The sequence below is a fragment of the Oenanthe melanoleuca genome, chromosome Z (assembly GCF_029582105.1).
Source record: "Oenanthe melanoleuca isolate GR-GAL-2019-014 chromosome Z, OMel1.0, whole genome shotgun sequence".
Classification (NCBI taxonomy): Eukaryota; Metazoa; Chordata; class Aves; order Passeriformes; family Muscicapidae; genus Oenanthe; species Oenanthe melanoleuca.
The window spans coordinates 46,274,508-46,298,608 of NC_079362.1; the positions used below are offsets into that span (position 1 = coordinate 46,274,508).

A 24,101-nucleotide genomic window follows, 5' to 3' on the forward strand; every position below is an offset into this window, starting at 1 on the left:
CAGTTACACGTGCACATGCGCATATACAAAGTATTGCATAAAAGTTACTGTTACGTATGAAATCTGCTTAGAGATGCCTAATATTACTAAGCACTCACTTTTACAAAATAAACAGCGAGTGTATTGCCACAGAAGTTAAATAAAATTATGAGGATCTATGATTTTCAAAATAAAACTAAGCGTGCTCCTTATTATAGATAATGGTATTCATCCTACCCCAGAAGCCCACAATTTTTTCAATTAAATAATGTGTTAGACTATCCCATATGCTGAGATGTTTGAAAAACAATGTTCAAATATCACAGCACATAAATGCTGCGTGATTCTGCACTTGATAAATGTTGTGGTCTAGAACAGGTGTGAGGATTGATGCTTTTCCTCTCTGCTGACAGAGCATCAGAAACACAGGGCAAGTACAGTGTTACTCAATTTCACATACCTATTTCAAGTGCAGAATGTGGACCTTGTTTTGTTAGCGCAAACAACTAAATAAGTATGTTTTGGTTAATGAGTGAAAAGAGTTAATTTAAAACTTTTTTTTTTTTTTGCTTATTTCTATTATGATTTTCTTTTAGAACCCTTCCCTACCTTTCCCGCAGAACAGTGTTTTCAGTAGGACAGCTATCTTCAGCAGCACTAACCCATTTGCTGATTCTTCTCAGTTCAACACTGCTAAGGTTGGATGATGACACACTGTCTTTTCACTCACCAAACATCCTACATGTGCTTTTTTTGCATTCCTGTCTCTCTGCATTTAAATTCTTTTATACCAGTTTGGGTTATGTGCTATGCTGATGAGCTTGAGAATTCTATGTAGTGAATTTAAAATGCATAGACATATATATACATAGAAAAGTTATGGAGAAGTTAAAAAATGCCAGCTCCATTAATCATAAGCACTAAATCTGATCTATTCAGAGCTACCAAAGTGGTAGGTTTTCAGTTATAAGATCAGTCCCTGAGGTATATGTTAAAATACCAAGTGTAACTCTCTCATCAGTAAGGTATATTGCTGCTGTGTACTTCTTTCTTGTTTTTTTGTGGTTATGACTTTCCAGCTGTGCTATCTCTCTTATTTTTGCATGAAAAAAACCCAACAAACTGGCAGCTTTTTTTTTATGATGCTTTATGAAAATATTTTCCCTCTCCTTCTTGAAAATTCTTTTAATGCACCATGAATGCTAACATCTTTGGAAATACAAAAAAGTTAGACTTTTTTTTGCTTTTTGTGGCTAGTGCTTACTTACTGCATGTTGTTCACAATGGGAACAGAGCTAACCTCTAATGACAAAACCTTAATACTAATATGCATGCATTTTTGATTTAATAAAATAATTTCTAGATGGTTTTACATCTTGGAAGTGATTGTGCCCTTTGTCTGTTTTCCCATGTTGTCAAAAATATTGAATGTGCAACAAACACTTATGATATGTATGTGGTGTATAATTGCATGTGTATTTTGAAATCTCTTCTTGTGTTTGTTACAGTTCTGAGGAAAGAGCATAAATGATGACTTATGTTTTCTATATTTTCAAAAGTATTTCTGAAATGCATTGCATGCATTTTAAAAGAAAACCTGATGATCCTGTAGTTTATGCATAATTCCTTTCTTAGCACTGATATAAGAATGGCCTTCTGTCACCTCCCTCCTCTTCTGAGCTCAGGTTCATGTGTAGTGAGAAACTGATGAATCAGGATCTTTAGTACCCCCTTAAATACTTTTGTCCCTTTATAAATCACGTTAATAAAGTTGCTGCAGTTAGTAAAATGAATCCATAATTGAAAGTGAGTTATTGGTTAATAGTACTGTGTATTGCCAAAGGTGCTATAACATGTGGATTGCTGTTTTCTGTTACTGTAGGAGATATCGAATCCAATTAGGGTTACCTTCCGTTGTTCCCCAACTAACCCTTTTGCTCCCACACCATTCAAGGTTTGTCTTAATTCCCATCAGTTGGTCCTACCGTATGTGTGCTGTACATTTGTACATGACCTGTGATATTTTCTGGAGTACTGCTTCTTCTTCCACTTGTGCCTTCATTTTTTCAAGTTCCAGACTTGCTGCCATTTTAAGCATTTGCTTGGCTGTGATCAGAGTGACCCTTGTAGTTAAATGGATTCAGCAACTGTTGGATGCTTTGCATTTTAAATGAAATACTGTGGTGTGGCACACTGAAAGTATTTCATGAGTTGAAGCCTTTTAGGTTTTTTTGTGCATTGCCCGATTCAGGGAGAAAAAGTCTTATGTGTGTGTAAGCTGTGGGGACTGGCTTCTGCTTCTGGCTATTCAAATGTGTCAAACTAAGTTCTGCAGGCAGGACATGTCCCCCTTTCCCCCAAATGGCATTGTAGCACAGTTTTTACCCTACAACAGAGCCTTGCTTTCACTTTAATTTCAGCACTTCCATGCAGAAATGTTCAGATTATGTTAATGTTGTTACACATTCACAATGGTACAAAAAGATGCAGTTTTTTTGTCAGTCATATTATGGTGGCTGCAGTTAGTAAGTGCCAATCTGTCAGGATGCAGCTCTACATCCACACCTTACAAATCTTCCAGAGGTCCTTTACACCAATATTTTGTTCCTTTTCTTGGTCATGTTTTCTTTAAATTTTGCTGTTCTTGGACACTGTTGCTTACAAACAGTACCTCTAAATTAATGCCTTAATTTTGGTTTTAAAACATAAAAACTAAGGTTTGCTGATCTGGTTTGATCTCACTCTTGTATTGGATTTGTGTTGCAAGATAATGATAGTTGGGGAGGCTATGGGGTGACTTTTCTCTTATTTTTTCTCTCCCATCCAGCTGAAGAAGGGAGTAAATAGAGCAGCTTTGGTGGGCACCTGGCCTCCAGTCAGGGTCAGCCCACCACAACTGTATTTCCTCATGTTTCCAGGATATTATTTAGCTTTAGTAAAACTCTAGGAAGAGTCTAGGGAGGAAAAAACAGTGTTTCTAGAATTTCTCTCCCTTGTGCCCCTCCTCGATGTGGAGGTATATTACCAACTTTTCTTTTTGTGGACACATGAATTTTTGATTGTGAAAAATAACTTTTTTAAGTAGTGTTTCTACTTTTCTCTGATTCTGGTAGGTGACAATGTCTTTGCTAGAATTTTGTTGCTTCAGTTTAGGGATGTTAGGTGTCAGCTTAGGAGGATGACATTGTCTTAGACTTAAAGCATGATGCAATGTGGCTAAAGATACAAAAAGTCATAGAACACATAATTTTTTTTATAAAAATTATTGGCTTGGATGTCACTTCCCACACTTTTGACATTTAGTGACTTCTTAATTAAGTTCCTGGAACAAGTTCCTAAATGAAAGGAAAACCTTTTTCAAGCAGAAGCAGAATGAGAGAACTGAAATAGGGCATTTGCAGTATCTTTATATCTTTGGAGTTACAGAGGGAAGATAAGTTATTTTTGTTTAGACATGAGACCTTTCTCAAATTTCAAAATGACTAAACTGTTAACTTCCCAGGTTTCTCAACACCTTCAGTTTGAAAGCTGATAAAGTCTTCTGAGGTGTATGTTGTTATTAATTTCACTGTTGCCCCTGTTGAAGAGATTATTACCTGAGTGATTTTGGCACCTAAAGACAGCATCTGAGATAATGTGTTCAGACTTACTGATGGAGGTAGTGAGAACTGAAATGATGAGAATAGGGTTATGAAGCTAGGGCAACACTTGAGTGTTGTAAGTGAAACCTGAAACCCGAGTGTTGTAGAAATACTGGCTTTTCATTTAAAATTCTTGGTTTTTACTTCAGTAGATGATCTGCCAAGTATCGAGATCTCTTGGGCATGCATAAGCTAAAGAATGATTATATTCAGAGGGAAGTTTCTTGTTTATATGCTTACTCTAAGCTAGGCAAAATTGTACAAATTTCACATTGCAAAATCTCTTATCAGAGTCCATATTCTTTAAGGAAACTGCCCTGAAAGGAAGCTTGCAAGGCTATGGATTTGGGCATTTAACCATTATATTGCAGTAGTTGTGTGTTTATTCCTCTTAACTTTTTGTAAATATTAATAGAATACATCAAGACCGAAAGTATTTGTCTCTTGTGATTTAATCTGTATCCTCCTTTATTTGATCTTCTCTGTGCAGCTTATAGGAAACTAGTAAATGAGACTGAAAAGGTCCAGTCACTATGAATTTCTTCAGTTATCATTTGTTTAATTTTGATTTTTAACTGTCCTTTCAGTTAACATGCCAGTTGCTTTTTTCTCCCTGTAGGTATTTTTGAAAGTTCCCAGTTTTTAGTTTACTTTATCTTTCCTCATATTTGGCTTCCTAAGAATATGATGGGAGAAAATTATATGTGATGACTTTTAAAAATAAAATTGCGTATAAGTATTTTACAAATCTGGCATTAAAAGAAAAGCACTTGAGTTTTCATAAGAGAAAAAACTTATGTTTTTTCTGAAACATAAAGTGGCACATAAAACTTTACTGAATTGGGCTTTTACTGTGAGTTGTTTGCTTCCAGATATATTTTGGAGTGATGTTTTTTCTTACCTTGCGTGGTGCTTGTTCCTGTCTTTGATCTCTCTACCTTTCTGTGCGCTGTTACTAAATTAGAGTTTCAGCTGCTTGTTATTGAAACTTTGAGGCTATAGTCTTTGCCATTTTGACATTTTTGTATACTACTTTACCCTACAGAGAGCCTGCATCTTCTTAGCTGCTTCATTTTTCTTATTCTTCACAGGCATTTGGTCAGTCTGATACAGAGCCAGAAAAGACTTTGCTTAGTAACGTGCCTCCTTCAGCATTTTCAGGAATGACCTGTGATGTTGCGCAGTCATCATCTATAAGACTCCCAGAAGATGTGGAGAAGGAGGATGAGTTCGGTTACAGCTGGAGTAAGTGTTTCCTGTGATAATATTTGAAATACTCAGTGTTAAAATTGCATTGTATAAGACACAGGTGTGGGGGCGTCCAGTTTGAACTGCTTCTTTCTCATGTGCATCATAGTTTGGGTGCTAAGATTGCTGTTTTAATTGTGCTTTGTCAGATGCACATAGTAAAATGCAAAACTAATTTCTTCATTGCACTGCAGTCTTTTTTGTTTCTTCATGGTCCAAATTCAATGTAGGACTACTTGAAGAATTTCAGTGTAATCCAGCTAACTGTTGGCAGTGATTGATGTGACTTGAAAGTGTTACTGGAAAGAGGATTACTTTTGTGTATGAATTCTATTTTTAAGAAAAGTTATAATATTTTCTTAAGTTATAAGGAAAACAAGAAGCTAAAAATATTATTATAAATAACCTAAGGCTTAGTTTAAAAGAAGGTGTGGTTTACACTGGAAGCTTAATCAACCGTTTTGGGCTTCTTCTGTCACATACTGCTCACTGAGCATTGATCTTGACTCTCTAGGTGACTTGTGAAACTTTCTAATGTAAATCCAACCTCTGCTACTCACATTTTACATTTAGAAAAGATCATGCAGCGCTATGGAAATCTACCAGGAGAGCTACACATGATTGAACTGGAAAAAGGAAAGACAGGTCTGGGACTTAGTCTTGCTGGTAACAAAGACCGATCCAGGATGAGTGTCTTTATAGTGGGAATTGATCCAAATGGAGCAGCTGGAAAAGATGGCAGGTTGCAGATTGCAGATGAGTTGCTAGAGGTGAGTTTCTGCAATTTACTGAAGCCCAAATGTACTGAATTCAAATACCGTACTCCTGCTGAAATATATATGTTTTTCAATGGACTTTGAAATCCCAAATATAGCCAAGTTCTGATGTATGCCAACACATCTGAAACACATCTGTCTGAATCTGCAGTCTTATGATTTCGTTCTTACTGTCCACACTGTAAACTTGAAGACTAATTCTAAGAAATTGCCTCAATTTCTTCTGAGAGGAGACATCTGAGTTTGCTCCCTATACTCCCAAGTAGCTGTCCATCAGGTATTAAGGGCCACATCCTATTCCCCCACTTGGCAGCCTGACCACGTATTTTTTGCAAGGCTGTGGCAAACACTGCAGGAAGTGCTGCATTTGGGTTGTGAACTCCAGTGTAAATGGCTAGGCTCAGTATCCCTGTGGCCATGCCTGGTGCACACTGCGTGGAAGGTGGTTGGTGTTATGCTCAGCCCTCCTTACAGAGTATTGCATCTGTTGCTTTGCTGTGTCTCTGCTTCTATTAGTGCTACCTGTATGCATTTTATTATACTGTCCCTTTGTGTAAGTCCAGATTGTCCTTTTTTAATAATTTCTCTTTTCTTGGCTCAACTTCAGCACCATGGCTTTCCATTTTCAAGAAAAAACTTATAAAATGCAAGTAAATAATGGCCTTAGTCTGCAAATCCACATTGATAGCTCCTCTCCTATCTGAATCCTTGGTGCTTCAAGGTGTTACAGTGATTAGTCTGCTCTGCCTAATGGCAAAAATATTGCCAGGTCACATCTTCAGATAGTAAGTGTGGAGTCATAGAATGGCTTGGGTTGGAAGGGACCTTAAAGATCGTCTACTTGCAAGTCTTCCTCAGTGGTCTGGGTTCCAACTACCAGGTCAAGTTCCTCAGGTCCCATTTAGTCTGGCCTTGACCCCTTCCAAGGATGGAGCATCCACAGCTTCTCTGGGCAGCTCATTCCACTGCCTCACTATCCTCTGGATAAAGAGTTTTTTCCTGACATCTAATCTAAAACTTTCTTCTTTCAGTTTAAAACCATTGCCCCTTGTCATATCCCTATCACCTCATGTAAAAGTTAATCTTCTTTTTTTTTTTTTTTTTTTTTGTAAGCCCCCTTTATGTTCTGGAAGGCTGCATTGAGGTCTCGCCAGAATTTGCTTTTCTCCAGGCTGAACAACCACAACTCTTTCAGCCTGTCTTCACAGGAGAGGTGCTCCAGCCCTCTGATCCTAATCATGGCCCTCCTGTGGAGCTGCTCTGACAGACCCACATCTTTCTGGCACTGAGAGCTCCATAAATAAATGCAGTACTTGAGGTGGGGTCTCATGCAGGCAGAGGATCTTTGTGGCATCTGCAAATCTGCCGAGGATGTACTTAGTCTCTTCATCTTTTCCATTGATAAAGATTTTAATTAAAGAGTCCTGGTCCCAGAAAAGAGCCCTTACTTGTCACCAGCCTCCACCTGGACACACAGCCAATGATCACAACTCCATCCTTCCAGCCAGCCAGTTCCTTATCCGTCAAATAGTCCGTTCTTCAAATCTGTCTCTCTCTTATTTGAAGATAAGGACATTGTGTGTAACTTTGTCAAAGGCCTTACAGAGGCTTACGTAGATGTCTCAAATCACCTCCTTGTCTTCTATGTGGCTTAACATTGATTCCATGAAGATCTGTTTCATGATTGTTCTAGGTATAGAGATGGGCCTCTATGGTCTATGGTTTCCTAGGTTTTCCTTTCTTGACTTTCAAGAAGTGAGAGTGATGTTTTCTTTTTTCCAGTCACTGAGGTCTTTACCTGACCTCTGTGACTTCTTAAGTAGGATGGAGAGTGCCTTGGCAACTATATAAGTCAGTTCCCTCAGGAGCCTGGATTCCAGATCATCAAACCCCATTGACTTGTGCCTTCACAAGTTTCATCAAGTGGTCTCAAACTTGCTTTTTTTGGGAGATGCTTTGCTTCTCCCAACCCCCATCTAGAGGTTCTGTAACTTGGGAGATGTAAGAAGCCAGATTGTCATTGAAGACTGAGGTTAAGAACTTTTGAAGTTCCTCACCCTTCTCCGTATCCATTTCCACCAGCAGTCCATTCTTGTTTGTCAGGGAGGTACACTCTCCTTGGCCTTTCTTTTCTTACCCCTTATACTTATAGAACCCCTTCTGATAACTTTTTACATCCCTTGCTAAAGCCCCTTTCTTCTGTGCCTTAATATTCCTTAACCCGTCTGTACACACATCCAAACCATAATCATACACTCTTCCCGGATCATCTGTCCCTAGTTCTATTTGCTATGCATTTCTTTCTTACTCCTCAGTTGGAGGAGCAGATCCTTGTTTAGCCATGCTGGTTACCAGCTTGCCTAACTTGATTTCTTAAACATGGGGATGGAGTATCCTCAAAAAGCTACCAGTACAGGTGAGGTCCTGTATCCCTAAGGACAGTTTCTGTAAGATTCACTAATTCTTTTAACAGCTGGAAGCCTATTATTCTGAAGATCAGAGTTAATTCTGACTCTGATCTTTTTCAAGCCCTTGTTCCTTGAGATCAGTGATTTACCCAAGGCATGGTCACTACAGCTGAGGCTGCCTCCAGTCTCAGTCTTTCTGATGGGCTCATTGCACTAGTATCAGTGCTTCTCTGAGAAGAATCCTCCATAGTTCATTTGAGTTAATATGCAGTTGTCTCCTTCCTGCTTCCTAAAGTGTTGGTGTTTCCTCGCTCCTTTCTGACATACAGAACTACAAGAAGCCCCTCTTCATCATCAAATCTAGTTTAAAACTGCTAAATGTGTCCATGTTAAAACTTCTGTGTATAAAGTGCTTGGCTCAGGGATTCGAAGTGCCTGAGATTCAATAAATAATAGCAATCTCATTGCAGGATATAAGCAATTCATTTTTTTGTTATGGTTAGAATTTCCCATGGCCCTGCTTAATCACTTCATCAGTCATGAAGTGATCAATGTCAAGTAAAAATAGATGATGTGCCAAGTCAACCCAATATAACTCAGAGACTGACATTTTTAGCACTGTGGCAGTGTTAGTCTGAAGTCAAACTATAGTGATTTTTTTTACTGGAAGAAAGGGGTGAAAGTAGGACATAACTCTTGTTTCTATGCAGGAATATGGATTTTTTTTTAAGACTTAAAAATTAATTTAAGTGTAAGGAATTAAAATGTTTTGATAAATAATTGCTACCTTTCCTTATCTAGATAAATGGTCAAATTCTTTATGGAAGGACTCATCAGAATGCTTCTTCAATAATCAAATGTGCACCATCTAAAGTTAAAGTAATCTTTATCAGGTAAGTTCTGGTTAAAGGTTTGGCTGAAAATGTTTAATTTTAAATGTGTTCAAGTTTCACACAGTGTTTGTCATTTTTAATTTTGGTAACATAGATGTGCTTTTGAACACTACATTCTTTAACTGAATATTTTTCAGAAACAAAGATGCAGTAAATCAGATGGCTGTTTGCCCTGCAAAGTCAGTAGAGGCTTCACAGAGTACTTCAGGGACACTTCAACATCAAGAGGTAAAGTTTTCCTTATTTGACCAAAATACTAATACTGTTCTGGATAGAGGAGGAGCCTGTCTGCTTAGGAAATACAGTAAAAGAGAAAGAAACCTGTAGAAAAACAAGAGATTTTAGAAGGTTGCTAAAGTTAGTATAGCTGTGATGAATTTTTTTTTCATTTTGTATTCTTCTGTACTGTGAAGTAAGTGTAATAATATTCCCATCAATAAGGTTTTAGAAGTTTAAGTGAAACTAGAAAATGAGCAAAATGTTGGATATAGTCACTTACAGCTGCATTTTCTTTTTCTCTTAGATTGATATCAGTGTTGCGAACCCGAGTGCATTTTCTGACTTGAGTTCATGTAAAAATATTCTGTATGTGGAACTTCCTAAGGTATGTTCTGAATTTAATTCAGTCACATTTTCATTCAGTGGCCATTCAATTTTGTAATGCTGTCCCTCTCACAGCAAGAGGCTTAGTTACTAGAAGTCAGAAAAGAAATTTCTAGAGATCTACTCTTCCTGTTGGGATGGACTCCAAAGTTTTCCTCATAGAACGACTGATTTTGATTTGACAATTGCTTTTTGTCTCTGGAAATAGTATTTTCTTGGTCTATTTGCTGAACTTTTTATTACCATCTACTGATGATTCCTCAGGTAAAATAAATGCCCTAATTGTTCAAAGTAATAACTGAATCGCAATTTACTGTGTAATTTTCAAAGGATTGGGTTTGAGTTCAGAAGTGTTTTTGATTTATCTCACTAGTCAATATACTGTTTGTAGGTTAGCAGAATCTATTCCAGAAGTAGTTTAAAACAAAAATATTGGTGCATTGTGAAACCCCAGGCTTGATATGTCAGTAGGCTTCACTAGTCTTTAGTGATTGTATTCTCACATTTTGATGTCACAGTACTTAACCATTTGCATTTATCTGTTTGCCCCAGGATCAAGGAGGCTTTGGAATTGCCATTAGTGAAGAAGACACAACTAATGGAGTAGTTATTAAAAGCTTAACAGATCATGGTGCAGCTGCAAAGGTGTGAACATTTAAAATCTGATTAGGGAATGAAGAATGTTTTTTGGAGTAGCATCCATAGCTCATATTTTTTATTTTGTGTTTTTCCAGGATGGACGTATCAAAGTTGGAGATGTGATTCTGGCAGTGGATGATGAAATTGTTGTGGGGTATCCTGTAGAAAAGGTGCTTCTAAAGTGTCAGGAATGTTGCAGAAAGCACACTGCTTAGTGTGGGAGGTGCTTGTGTCTTAAACTAGTGAGATTCTCATGACTATACTTTACTTAATTTTCAAAGCTGGCTAAAAAACCAAAGATCTGCAGGCTCTGTCTGGATAAGGAAAATACTGCAAAATAAGCTAAAGCCTAAATTTACAGCTCAGCTGTTATTTTACATTAATGCACTACATGAATCCTCCTATCTCTGCTTCGAATGTCATTTTATTTTCCCTGTGGTTCAGACCTGATGACTGAGAGACACTTAGTAGTGTGATAAAAACCGTGAACTATTGCTCAATAATGACTCTGCATAGCTAGTCCACTTTAAAATTGTTAGAACCGGTAAAACTAATATGTGTAAATTTACACAAGTGAGTTGAATCAGTGGTAAATCAAGTCATAAACTATGCTTATCCATGGGAACTGTCTATAGTAACAGCCTCATTACATTCCAAGCATAGTATTTCAAACCTTTGGAGAAAAATATCTCCATTCCTAAATAACAAGATTTATTTCTAGCTTCTAGCTCCGCAAACTCAATTTGGGTTCTGTAGTAAATCAAGGCCTTTTTTTCTAGCACCTGCCTTGCTACCAAGAAAAGTGATTCTTTAGGCATGAGTAGATTACTTTCTCTTTGTTAAAGAGCAATTAGGAGAGCATCAATCTTATTCTTTGATATACTGCTGTCTCTAAGGCAGTAAATAAGTAAGAGATAGTGCAGTTGTCTGTAAGGAGGTAGGGGTAGGTAAGCATTGTAAAAACAGATTGAGTTAGTAATTTCTGAAAATATCTTTACTGGAATGTAAAGTCTCAAGATGATTTGGTGTCTTTTCTGTAAGATGGCAATTGATTTTGAAGGGTTTTCAGTATCTCTTTGAATTAGATTTTGCATTACACCCTGGTGTCCTCTCACTTCCACATTCAGGTAGTATTTTCAGGTTTTTCTCTCAGGATGACAGTTGCACATTTCATTAGTTCGCTAGATATTTCGGCACTGGCTTCTGTGAGATCAGAATTGGGCTCCCCCCAGTATTAAAAGGGAATACTTCTGTTTCTCTAATAATTGCTATGCAGTATATTATTTTGTCTAGAGAAGCCACTGAAAGACTGCAGTATTCTCATCTGGTATAGTTTAGCAAAGATTCATAGGAAAAGTTTTCTTAGAAAAAACATCAATATTTGCATTTCTTCCTTACGAGAAAACCTGCAGGACTGTGACTAGTTGGCAGAACTGTTATTTTGCTTTATTTTTGGTTTGCAACTGAACAATCTGGTTACAGTTTTTATAGGCTTTTCTCTTTATCATTCAGTTTATTAGTCTCCTGAAGACATCCAAATCTGTGGTGAGGCTTACAATCAATCCAGCAGAAGCAGATAACCTGACTACAGCACCAGCCCCTCCCAGCACTGTCCCAGCAGAGAAGAGGAATATGCAACCACCAGCAGCTGTCCCCACTTCCAGCTCACCGGAACCAGAAGCAGTCAAAAGTAATGTTTTCCTTGTGTGTCTGTATTCACTGGGATTGTAACATAAAAACAGCTTGTAAGTTTTCCCTTTTTGTATGTGCTGAGCTGTCTTCTGCATTTTCTAATATTTCCAGATTATATATTACATATTCATATAAATAAAGTATTGTTCTCCCATACAGAATACCTACCTCTTGCCTTCCTGTTGTAGAGGCAGGAGGATGAAAGGATTTTCTCCATCTCAGACATACAGCAAATGCCTCTGTCTGTTGCTTAGAACTAAGTGAAAGACATTCCTTTAAATGAGGGAGAAGAATCATATAATTTTTTGTGGAAAAAGAGGATGGTTGAAACTGTTTTGCCATTTACAAGTAGCCCGCGTTTGGCTCCTCTTCCAAGCGGAGAGTTAAGATGTTTCTGATGGATGATAGTTATTGCTTAAGCAATTGCACTTCTAAGTTACTAATAACTCAATGCACACATGATATAGATGTTTAAATTAAATTCTATCCTAAATAGAATATGTTGTGTAAAATATCCGCTTTGGCTGTCCTGACTATAACCCAGGTACTTGATGGCATAAAAACTACAGGAGGCATGGCAAATAACACTACGGGATAATACTTCTCTGAGGGGTATCTCTGAGGGGTAGGGAGAATTGGCAACGTCATTCTCTGTGGATCAGCTGTTCAGCTACTGCTGTACAGCTAGCAATGGACTCTGGAAAATGCTGTTTTAAAGTCACTTTCCTAATACTGAACTCTATTACTGTAACCAGGATATTTCATTGTTGTTTTAGACACAAGCAGGTCTTCAACTCCAGCCATGTTAACCTCTGACCCAGCTACTTGTCCCATCATTCCTGGATGTGAAACAACCATTGATATCTCCAAAGGGCGGACTGGTCTTGGTCTGAGCATTGTTGGAGGAGCAGACACTTTGCTGGTTGGTTGGAAAAATATGTGTATCACTCAAATGAAATAATAGTAATGAGATTAAAGTCTGATAGAAGAGATTTTTTTGTCATTTGTCTCTATAACATTTATAGAAAGACGCAAAAGAAACAAAAATTAGGAAAAAAAAACTTCCTTAAAATTAAAACTATCAATTAGCTTCTTAAATGTTTTGGTAATTTGTTCATCATGCATCTGATTTCCATTCCATTTGACTTGTCATTGATGAATTATAGTAGGAATTTTCAGTTACTTTTGGTTGAAAATGATGCCTGTTGTTTCAACATGCAATTTTGTTGTTTATTTTTGTTGACAGGGCGCAATCATTATCCATGAAGTATATGAAGAAGGAGCAGCATCTAAAGATGGACGACTGTGGGCTGGTGATCAGATACTAGAGGTATGCCGATTTCTTTTTTGCTTTTGTTTTCATTGCTAGCTAAGCCTGTTGTATTTGTCTGCTGGAAGGTGCTGCGCAATTTACCATTGTACGCTTTTGTTGCAGGTGAACGGAATTGACCTCAGGAATGCCACACATGATGAAGCCATTAATGTCCTCCGACAGACACCCCAAAAAGTTCGTCTGACTGTATACAGAGATGAAGCCCAGTACAAGGAGGAAGACATGTATGATGTGCTGAATATAGAGCTCCAGAAGAAGCCTGGTAAAGGCCTTGGGCTGAGTATTGTTGGGAAAAGGTATGTAATCTACCTGGAGATTCAGTGTCTGGAACTTGCTTATCATGTTTTGTTTGTGGTCTGGTGCTCAGATCCTGTGAGCTTGAAGGCTGTATGTCTGATTTTTGTGCTTAAGCTAACCAGCCTTCCCTAGAGAGCCAAGCCAGCGTTACTCAACAGAAAAATGAGACAATGTGTTCCCAGTAGCAAGCCGTAAACATGACTGTCAAGCAGTACTGTGAGGTAAAATTCATGTGTGTATTTGCAGAAATGACACAGGTGTGTTTGTATCAGACATCGTAAAAGGAGGAATAGCAGATACAGATGGGAGATTGATGCAAGGAGACCAGATATTAACAGTGAATGGAGAAGACGTCCGAAACGCTAACCAGGAGGCTGTTGCAGCTTTGCTAAAGGTATTGGGAAAAGTGAAGATGGATTAGAGTGAAAAATTGAGATCCAAATTCTTTGAAAGCTTTGACTTTATTCACACTGACATCAGACTGTTACTGGGATGTCAATGAGATGAGTTGAGAATCCAGATTTAAGCTTCCTGAAATCTAGAGCATTCAGATTTTTATACTTTGCCTGATAAAATTAGGAGTAGTGATGATGCAGAAAGTTACATGTTTATGAACATAGGGCTTATAGAAGACCTTTATAGAATACTATTACCTAGAGCAACTGAAAACACTGTATTTTGTTGAACAAACTGATACTTGCTTAACTGTCTCACATTTTCAGAATGATACACAGAACTGACTTTGAATGATGGAGAATTCAGCAGAGCAGTTGGACCAAGTGATTACTTTCATAGTTTGTTTGCAAGGGCCTGTAGTGATAGGACAAAAGGGAATGGTTTTAAACCAAAAGAGTAAGTTTGTATTAGTTGTTAGGCAGAAATTCTTTAATGTGAGGATGGTGAGTCACTGGAATAGGATGCCCAGAGAAGGTGTGGATGCCCCATCCCTGGAAGGCCAGGTTGGATGGGGCTCTGAGTAACCTGGTCTACTAGAAGATGTTAATTTTTTTATAATATGTGTGTGTTTACCACCTTATATTAATTAACTACTACAATGCATTTTTCAATGATAAGCATTTGGTGTAAGAAACTGCTTTATTAGAGTTTACTGAAGTAAGTACCTGAAGTTCTTCAACCTATTCTTGATAAATTTTTTGTTCTGATATCCTTCCCCTATTTCCAAATCAGAATGAGGCCAGAACAGGATCTGTGTTGTAACAGTGAACTTGTTAGTATACTCTTCTTTGGTTATAGTACTTTTCCCTTCTTACATGATAGTTTTTAAATTTTTAAGAACACAGGATTTCTTCTTTGTATGCTATACCTCTTCTCTGGATAAAAATGCCTTTCCATGTGGGAAGTTTCTTTCATTTGGACAAGCATTTTGGAGTATCTAATTGAAGATGCTTCGTTTCCACTTACCACTCATATATTCCGGTTTTAAGTACTTCATCATTGCTCAGTAGTACTTGTAGTTATTTGTCATAGCCTGAGAAATGGACTTTTAAAATACCTTAGACAGATTATTGTTAATAATTGTTTTGTTCATGTAGTATAAGTGGAATAAAACATGGGACAGGTAGGCAGTCACTGTTTCCTGTTCAGGTATCCATTCAAAATTCATTCATGAGAGTAGGATCTAGAAGTGAATTGTCTTGAACTGCATAAAATGTGTTTTTCTAGAAAATTATTTTATAATCTTTGGAAAATTCCAGTGTATTTTAGTAGAATGAGACTAATTGAATGTGTCATCAGTCTGAGAAGTCTGCCTGTTCTTGCAGTGTTTCTTTTGAAGTATCCCCTAAAGTATGTGAAAAGACTATCAGTTTTCCCTCTCACTAGACTTAATGGATCTATCAAATGGAAGAATTTAGGAAGAGAGAGAAAGGTGTAATAAAACTAATGGGAATTGATTTATTCACAAGTTCCATTGGAAAGTATTACCTCCTGTTTTCACACATAATTTTAAAATTTCCTTTGTGGGTTTGTGTAGTTGTGAGGATGTGGTAATTTTAGGTACATATTTCCTCAATTTTCCACTTTGAATAAGAGTTGTCCATATGGTTTAATACAACTAAATTCATACAAGCAAAGAGGAATGGTTTTGCCTGGACTTTGATCAAATCTTTTCCAGGACATTGAGAAGTCAACATTATTTATGAAATAAAAATTGATTTAGTAATAAATCTTTTTTAGTGTCACCCCTAAGAGAATAGCAACAGGATATGAGGTATTGAAACCTTGTTTGAATGGATATGTCTGGTTGGTTTTGATATATTGGCCTATTACTGTGAATTTTTCTGACAAATGCATGAATCTCTCTTAGGATAATAAAACTTGATAAATAAAGGCAACCTCATTTATTATTAAATTCTTTGAAGGCAGAAGTTTACCCTGACAATGGTGAAAGAAAAAAAATCAAAATAGCTACAAAACAGAAATTTCTGCATTAATACATTGCAGATTGATGTCTTCTCTTTATACATGTTCAAAGTCTAATTTTCTTAGCCTTGTGATAATAATTTCTCTGGGTTTTTTTTTTTAATAATGTTTTGATTTTTAAATATTTAATTGCAGGGTGAATTTTCTTCTGAGACATGCATTTTATGTGTTCATGTGAATACTCAGTGTAGTTGAAATCTTTAGGGTAGTGAAAGGACTTTCCAATGTGCAGTCAGTCCGTATCACCCAGCTTATTGCTGGGAGTCAGATGCAGAAAGTTCACTTAAACTATAGACGTTTAGGAAATTTTCTGCTGAAAATTTCATAGTTATATTGGTGTCTGTCCAGAGTAAAAGATCATTTCCAAAGTTTGAGAGAGATGAGTGACAATGTGTTCATTGTGACATGTGACATTGCAGGTCAGAAGCTATTCTTCATTAAGTGCCATATAATAGAATAAGTCCTCTTGTGTGATTTTCATGTCTGCATTGTAATACTGATTAGTCCTGTATAAAAAAAGTATCCTGCTCAGTATTGAGTACCATGGTGTATTTTGTGTGTGTCACTGATCTGCCATGAACTCTCTCTGCAGAGTGCTCATTTTAGGATTTCTAGTCCATCATTCTTCCCTCTGTTGTTTTTTGTTGTTTTTTTTTTTTCTTCTTCTACCTTCTAGAAAGCCACTTAAATCTTGTGGATTTTAGTCTTGTAGACAGAAGAGATATGTTACAAGTCACTGTTTCTTTAGTGTTCCTTAGGTACAGTAAGACTAGAGGTTGGAAGAATAAAAGCTGGACCTTTTCACTCTGAGAGAAGAACATCCCAAAGCAGCCAGGTATGTAACTGGTTAGTTTACGAGAAATAATGTTAAATAATAAAAGCAAAAAAAAGATTGGTTTTGTGATGGCAATTATTTTTCACATACCAGATTCAAGAAGGAAAAATTTTACAGCTTTTCAGTAGCCATTTTATATCTTCAGCTTAGCAAATATCTGTTACAGATAGGATCCAGCCAAAAATATAATCCAGAAATTACTTTGCTCCAGGCTTCAGCCTGGAAGCCTAGAGAACTACAATTCTCATCAGTACCAAAGAAGTTAGAGTCAACTTTAAACCTCTTAGTTGCTTACAGATTAGTTGGCAGGCAGTGGAGTATTGCTTCAGTAAGCCTAGGGAATCTCCGTTCCTTGAATGTTCTTACTGTAATCTTGCCTGCCAGAAGAAAGAAACCTGTGCTCTTTCCATCAGACTTCTCTTATTTATTTTATTGTTGCTCTGATGGTGGATTGTTACAACCTCACATCAATTTCTGCATTTGAAAGCATCTTCCATAGCATAGCAGTTTGCACTGTGATTCTTTCCAGTAGGAACTGCAGTACTAAAAGTTCACAAATTACCTTAAGAACTTCCTTTCCTTATGAACTGGGGATGAAAATTACCAAGTATTAATCATAGATAGTTTTAAGACATAATTAAAATTCAAGCAAGCAGATTAAGACAAGACAAGACTGACAATTTAAGCTCTCTTCAGAATTAGTAATGCAGACCAACATGAAACATGGTCTTATTCTAAGATGAAGTTCAGAGTGTTGAATGTTTTGAAGAGTGTGTCACAGACAGTGAACTATTCTCTCTAGGAACCATGTTGTTCCTTTACTTGCCCCTTAAGTATAGTGAAAATCTTTGTGGAAGTTGTGCAGATCAAGTTGAGTGGAGAGCCTAATCTCAGTTGTAGCTGATGCAGTAGGTGAACATTTGAGAGCCCACATGAGGATGAACTAAGATCTGTCTTTTCTATTCTGTCCTTACTGTGGTACTTGTGGCTCACTTGAATTAGAAGATCTCTATAAGGTGATAGAGGTGCAGATAACAGGGCCTTGTTGGGCCATCAGAAGAAGCACTTCAAAGCTCTGCATGGGGTTGTAGAAATACAATCTCTGTTAGTCTAATGATGCCTCAAAAAAGCACCATCTACAGTGACCAAAAAGTTTGTGGAGTTCTCTGACTCAGTTTTAACTGGTCATAGAAAAAATAAAATACTGCAGAAAATAAACTGAATATAGCAAGTTACAGTTTTATTTTTAGTAGCTGGGTCAGTGAAGCTCCTCTCTAATCCCAGTCTTACATTGTGTGTAGGTCAGTGAGGGAAGCGGCAGTCTCTCATCGTTCAGTTTCCCAGTTGCTGGGCCCGGTGCACCTGAGGTCTTTGAAAGTGGCCTAAAGAAGAATACCAGTAAGTTGGAGAGTTTTTCGGTGCTTTCAGTATTTTATACATGTGAACTGGTAGCTCAGATCTTTCTGTTAAAATATTGTAGCTATGGGATGTAGGCCTCAAAGTGATTCCTTAGTAAAATGCTGTACAAGCAGTTACTGCTCAGTACATCATGTATATCTTGTAATAGCTTTTTATGAAAGAAGCTAGCAACTTCTTATGTCAGCAGCTAAGATACTGACAATCTAAGTTGAGCCATAATTTTGTATTTAATCTAATTACATTGTATGTCTCATTCATAAAAATCCAGATACATGTAGAATAGCTGTCTCATGCTTAACAAAGTTATTTCTTACCAAAGTATTGCTAGAAAATAATGGGGTTTTTTCTGTCATATTTGAGCATGCATAACAGTCTTATTCTAAAAGTTGTTTAAATTCTAGAAGTACTTATTACAATAATCGGAAATAGAAGTATTTCAAATTACTGCAATGTTGACCACTGTCAAAATCAGATTGAAACACATATAACAAACAAGCAAAAAGTTAGAACCATCACAGTGATTTGGATAACTTTATGGAAAAAGTTTTCTAGGAATGCTAGTCTAACTTTTTTTAAAATTTATTTTGATTCATTTGACAGCAGCTTCTGAAATACAGGGACTAAGAACAGTTGAAATAAAAAAGGTAAGTTGTAGCATGCAGTAGCATATATTAGGAATAGGTTTTATAGATGTTGTCAATAGGTCTTTACAGAATGAAACAAGTCCAGGCCTATTCATTGTTTTAGGAAAGGAACAGGAAAGTAATTTGTCTGTCTTTTAAGTTCAGGACTGTACGATCTCCACTTCCTATATTTTTATGTGAAGTAGAGTGACATGCTATTATGTTTTATGAGTTGTGTTGAAAGCAAAAGAAGGAAGAGATACTGGGACCTAATATTGTTACCATATTAAGTTAAAAGCAGAGTGTGTTTTGGTAAAGTCATGGGAATTTTATCAAAGTTGGAAGGCTGATTTTTGGTATTAGATATTTTTCTTCACGCATAATTTTAATGAGTAGGGTTTGCATGACAGCTGCCAGGTTTTGAAGTGCGAAATTCAGTCACCTTCATTATGCATGTGAGCTTAGTCACAAACTACATCTTATTTTCCAAAATATTTATATTTATTTTTCTTTGCTTGGCATCTAGTTCACTTGATTACATGGATTGTATTCATCCATTCTCTTTTTACAGTAGAATCTGCAAATACCAGTTTGCAATGGCAGTTTTTACAGTGAATATTTTGAGTGTGGTGCAGTGTAAACAGCTGTTTTTGATCTTCAACATTTGGGCACTAGGGGGAGCATAAAGATTAATTCTAGTCTTCAGGATATTCATAGTAGGATATTCATATAGACAGTACTGAAGACAGCAATCCCATCTCATTGGTTTTCCTGGCTCACATTTTTCCTTGCTCACAGGTTTTCCTGTGCTGACATTAAGAGTCACGTGCTGAACTCTGTCATTATTTAATTTGGTTAAGATAAAACACAACTAGGTCAGCAAATTTTCACCTACCACTGAGAAGAAAAAACATCCATTCTGGTCTCTCTGCTTTTTTGAAGTTTTGAAAAGCATATAAGCTTAAAACCTGGCTTGATGCAGGAATTCTAATTTTCATACAATAGGGGGTTTAGCGATCTTTTGAGGTTAGCCTGCAATTCTCTGTGTGTTTCTTTCCAGAAAAATCTAATCGTTTTTTTAATTGCTATAACAGAGCCCTACAGATTCACTCGGAGTGAGCATTGCTGGAGGTGTAGGAAGTGCTCTTGGAGATGTTCCTATATTTATTGCCATGATGCACCCAAATGGAGTTGCAGCTCAGACTCAGAAATTAAGAGTAAGTTAATTGTTAAGAGGACTGTAAAGATTGTATGGGTAATGCATTGTAATTACTCTAGACAGGTAGTAAACCAGCAGTTCAGTGATACAGTCGTAAGTGTTTCTGGCTGTGAAAAGAATTCTTGCTGTTTGGATTGATGGAAAAGGAACTCTGGTTTCTGGTATGGGAAAGTGTAGTTGCTGGCACATGTGCTAACTAAAAGGAGATCCTAAAGCAGTCTTGGATCTTAGTCAGCTTGTGAAAATTAAAAGCATAGAAAGTGGTCAGAAGGATGCGTTCTGTAAATGAGTGCCACTGCAATGTAGGTGTACAGTCTGTTTTATCTTTCATGTTTCCTGTGCTTAGGATAAAGAGAGTACATTTTAGACTCTGAGTTAAAGTGGGAGATTTTATCTGAAACTGTACTTAAATGCATGCTGTATCCAATCTGCATCAAAGGTGGTTGAATTTGACTCAGGTTTCTTGGAAAATGTTATTTCAAGATGAAGTCAAACAGAATCTCTGATAATTTGCTACTTCAGTCTGTCTGTCTTCAGCTGACAAGCAAAATACCTCTTTTTTTAACATATGTATTTTTAGAGTTTTAGGATCAGTTCTGTAAAACATAAGTACTTTTTACACTCATTATACTAAACTGGTGTAATGTGCTAATTCTGATGTTGAATTACCTGCCTTCATACTGGATCATTTTGTAGCTCTGCTATTTCTGAAAGTGACAAATAAATCCATGTAACTGAGTTCAATTTTCTACATTTTCTTCTGTAGGTTGGGGACAGGATTGTTAGCATCTGTGGAACATCTACCGAGGGCATGACTCATTCCCAAGCTGTTAATATCTTAAAAAATGCTTCAGGCACTATTGAGCTGCAGGTAAAAAATCCTCAGTGACATTTTGAATATTTTCTGAATACTGCTTTGCCAGCTGCTACATTGAACTATTTTAGTGTCAGCATTCTTATATCACTGATTTCCAACCTCTGTTCCTAGGTTGTAGCTGGAGGAGAAGTGAGTGTCATAACTGGTCAGCAGCAGGATCCACCTACGTCCAGTCTTTCATTTGCAGGACTAACTTCAACTGGCATTTTTCAGGATGATTTAGGGTCAGTAACTATAGAATGTACAGCCTCTGTACCCTCTTTAGATGATATTCCACCTATTTCAAATTCCACCTATTTCCAAATTCTAGCAAATAATGAATGACGTTTTTGGCTTAGTGACGATTAACATATTTGATATACAGGGCACCTGTGGTCCATAGGTCCTCTTCTGCGTTTTTCATGATGCAATTTGCTGTGCTGCATATTTTTTTTCTTTACTCTCTGCTGCAGAGTTGTGATGTGATCTGATTTCTTCCACAGCCTTTATTGCCTCACTGAGATTGTTTAGCTGGTATTAATTGATACACCCAGAAATTCTCTTTTCACTGTTTCCATAGTGTGGTCTCTAGTGCTGGGCAATCAGGAGTAACAGATGTTTCTGGTATACAAGGTATACTGCTTCTGATATCCTGCAAGGTGCATCATGTAAACAAGTTTTCTGTCAAAACACTGTCATAAATCTGAGGCATTTTTCTTTTAGGAGTGGGGAAAGAAAAGAAGGATTCTTTAGCCACACATACCTACTTTGAAAAGTAGAATTCCAAAATTTCTTACTATCAAAGTATATGTGGGGAAATACACCTATAAATTGTATGTAGGTGTATAATATACACCTACATACAAATATACAGTCATCTATTAGGAGAGAAGCAATTAAACCTTAATAGCATAAGCTATTTAAGCTAATTTTAGACATTAAAGGATTTTTAAAGTAGATGTTATGGAATCCGGAGATACTGGCAATGCCTCGCTACTTCACGTAGCAGCCATAACTATGCCCTGAGCTGTGTATTTGAAATACCTACTTTTATATAATAATACAGGCATTAGGTAGTTTACAGTGTTTTACATGAAGTGAAATAGCCAGTTCTTTATAACAACAGTATTTGTAGTTGTAAAGGTTTGTTAGGAGTAATGTTTTTTTTTTTCCTATATGTTAAATCCAAACTTCAGACAAAATACTCTTTCCCTTTTCTTAGACCTCCTCAGTACAAGACCATTACTCTGGACAGAGGACCTGATGGCCTTGGCTTTAGTATTGTGGGTGGCTATGGCAGTCCCCATGGAGACTTACCCATTTATGTGAAGACAGTGTTTGCAAAGGTAGGTGGAAATTTATTCAATCAATCCATTTATTAGTTCACTGCAGTTATTGTTCTAAATCATGTCCTGGCTTTGCAGTCAAAAGAATGTTACAGTTTCTCACAGCTTTTCTTTTTAGTGCAAAGGCTAATCAAAATGTGCTTGCAATATTGAAGGCTGTAATCTTCAAAAGATTGAGAATTTCCAAATATACATGCTTATTAGCAGAATCTTGTCCATGTCTCGAGACTGGAATTGTGTAAGCACTTAGAAGAAAAGGTCCCTTGCCTTATATTTAGAGTTCGTTTACTTCAGGTGGTCGAGGGGAATGTTTTATTGAAATCAGACTGGGCCTTCAGAGAAGTTCAGATGCTGACCTGGATTTGGTAATTTGGATGGTTCTTGGAAGCAGTAGAGTCAGAGAAAATTGGAATCATGAATGCTATTTTTTTATGATAAATCAAAGTTGTCTTTTACACCACTTCGTGAAAGGTTCTCCAGGTCTTGAAAAATGATACTTCTATAATTATAGGGTTTAAATCTTATACTAGCTGGAAAAACAGGGTTAAGGGAACCAAACAATCATGTAAATACAATTTCTAAATGTGGAACTTAGACCAGGCAGGGTGTACTGCAGGATTAGCAGTCTTCACAACAATTGACTCTATGTTTATCCCTGAAAATCAAAAATATTGCAAGAGGTTTACATTTCAGGACTGCGTGTCAGGAAGAAAAAGAAATGCATGAGTCCACAGTGACTTGTTTTATCGTTCCAGGGTGCAGCAGCAGAAGATGGACGCCTCAAGAGGGGGGATCAAATCATTGCTGTGAATGGGCAGAGTTTAGAAGGGGTGACCCATGAGGAAGCAGTTGCTATTCTGAAAAGGACAAAAGGAACAGTCACTTTGACTGTATTGTCATGAGCTGACTGCCAGACTGTTATGGTCAATAATACAATATTGTCTACTTTCCACATAGTAAGGAGAATGGAAATGTTTATGTAGTCTTCTTGCTCTTTCAGCTTCACAGGACTGTGTTACAACACTGAAAAAAGTAACATTTAACCATATTTTTGTATACATTAGAAGTGCTTCTCTTTCTGACAAACCACTGGGATGAAGTTATGTTAACTATGGAAACACACGGATATTTTTCCTATTAGCGAGTCACTATGAAAAAAGGAAAGTTTTCATGAATAACTGCACAAGAAAATGGAAATGTTTTGGTAAGAGACTTTGGATATTTGAATAATGTTGGAAAAATTACAAATTCACCAAGTCAGCAAGGGAGTTGCATGGGTAGTAGTCATCAAAAAACAGGAATAAGGTTATTGAAGAAAAAATATTACTCAAACAGAGATTTGGGAGATAAGGGGAAAAGTCTGTAATCTGGAGGCAGATGGTTAACAGACTAGATGGTTCTTTGGAATTAGATGATTTTTATGATTCCTTTCAACCCAAACTGTTCAATGACCATATTATTTCACAATGCTCAAGTAGAAGGAGTTAGGTTGGTGACATGGCTGGATTATTTTGATTGTCTTTTTGTGCTTTTAAATTTACTAGTGTCATGGTGTATCTTAAAAAAAAAAAAAAAAAAAGAACACTGTGTTTCACTTAGGTTAGGTTTGAGTGTTTCATTATTTTGGTGGCCGGGGGTGGTGTTGGTGGTAGTGATGCTGGTTTTGGGTTTTGTTTGTTTGTTTTGTTTGTGGGTTTTGTGGGACTTGTGCTCAGGGCTGAAAAATCCATTACTAGTGGAAAGTATTCGTGGTGATTGAGAATGCCCAGCAACTGCAGTATTAGAAGAACTAGACTTTTAAAATAGGAATATTTATAGTCTATATGGGTGAAAACAACTTTCCTAATACGAA

General features: G+C 36.9%; 1 protein-coding gene across 10 annotated transcripts in view; it reads left to right on the forward strand.

Annotated features, from left to right (window-relative positions):
- The window catches only part of MPDZ (multiple PDZ domain crumbs cell polarity complex component), an 88,761-nt gene extending 64,930 nt beyond the window's left edge, over positions 1–23,831 (forward strand). For 7 of the 10 annotated variants that reach the window (XM_056513840.1, XM_056513845.1, XM_056513844.1 and 4 more), the window contains 20 exons: positions 4,712–4,865; positions 5,442–5,638; positions 8,854–8,945; positions 9,083–9,173; positions 9,469–9,549; positions 10,101–10,193; positions 10,283–10,357; positions 11,700–11,877; positions 12,656–12,801; positions 13,126–13,209; positions 13,315–13,508; positions 13,756–13,903; positions 16,700–16,786; positions 18,088–18,184; positions 18,806–18,849; positions 19,923–20,045; positions 20,814–20,918; positions 21,036–21,148; positions 22,126–22,249; positions 23,005–23,831. In XM_056513840.1, the coding sequence (XP_056369815.1) occupies positions 4,712–4,865; positions 5,442–5,638; positions 8,854–8,945; positions 9,083–9,173; positions 9,469–9,549; positions 10,101–10,193; positions 10,283–10,357; positions 11,700–11,877; positions 12,656–12,801; positions 13,126–13,209; positions 13,315–13,508; positions 13,756–13,903; positions 16,700–16,786; positions 18,088–18,184; positions 18,806–18,849; positions 19,923–20,045; positions 20,814–20,918; positions 21,036–21,148; positions 22,126–22,249; positions 23,005–23,151 (2,373 nt within the window). In that variant the 3' untranslated portion in view covers positions 23,152–23,831. Of the gene's footprint in view, positions 1–575; positions 678–4,711; positions 4,866–5,441; positions 5,639–8,853; positions 8,946–9,082; positions 9,174–9,468; positions 9,550–10,100; positions 10,194–10,282; positions 10,358–11,699; positions 11,878–12,655; positions 12,802–13,125; positions 13,210–13,314; positions 13,509–13,755; positions 13,904–16,699; positions 16,787–18,087; positions 18,185–18,805; positions 18,850–19,922; positions 20,046–20,813; positions 20,919–21,035; positions 21,149–22,125; positions 22,250–23,004 lie in introns of all 10 variants that reach the window. The other 3 variants (XM_056513839.1, XM_056513841.1, XM_056513843.1) reach the window with 1 other exon arrangement.
- The last annotated feature ends 270 nt before the right edge of the window (positions 23,832–24,101 follow it).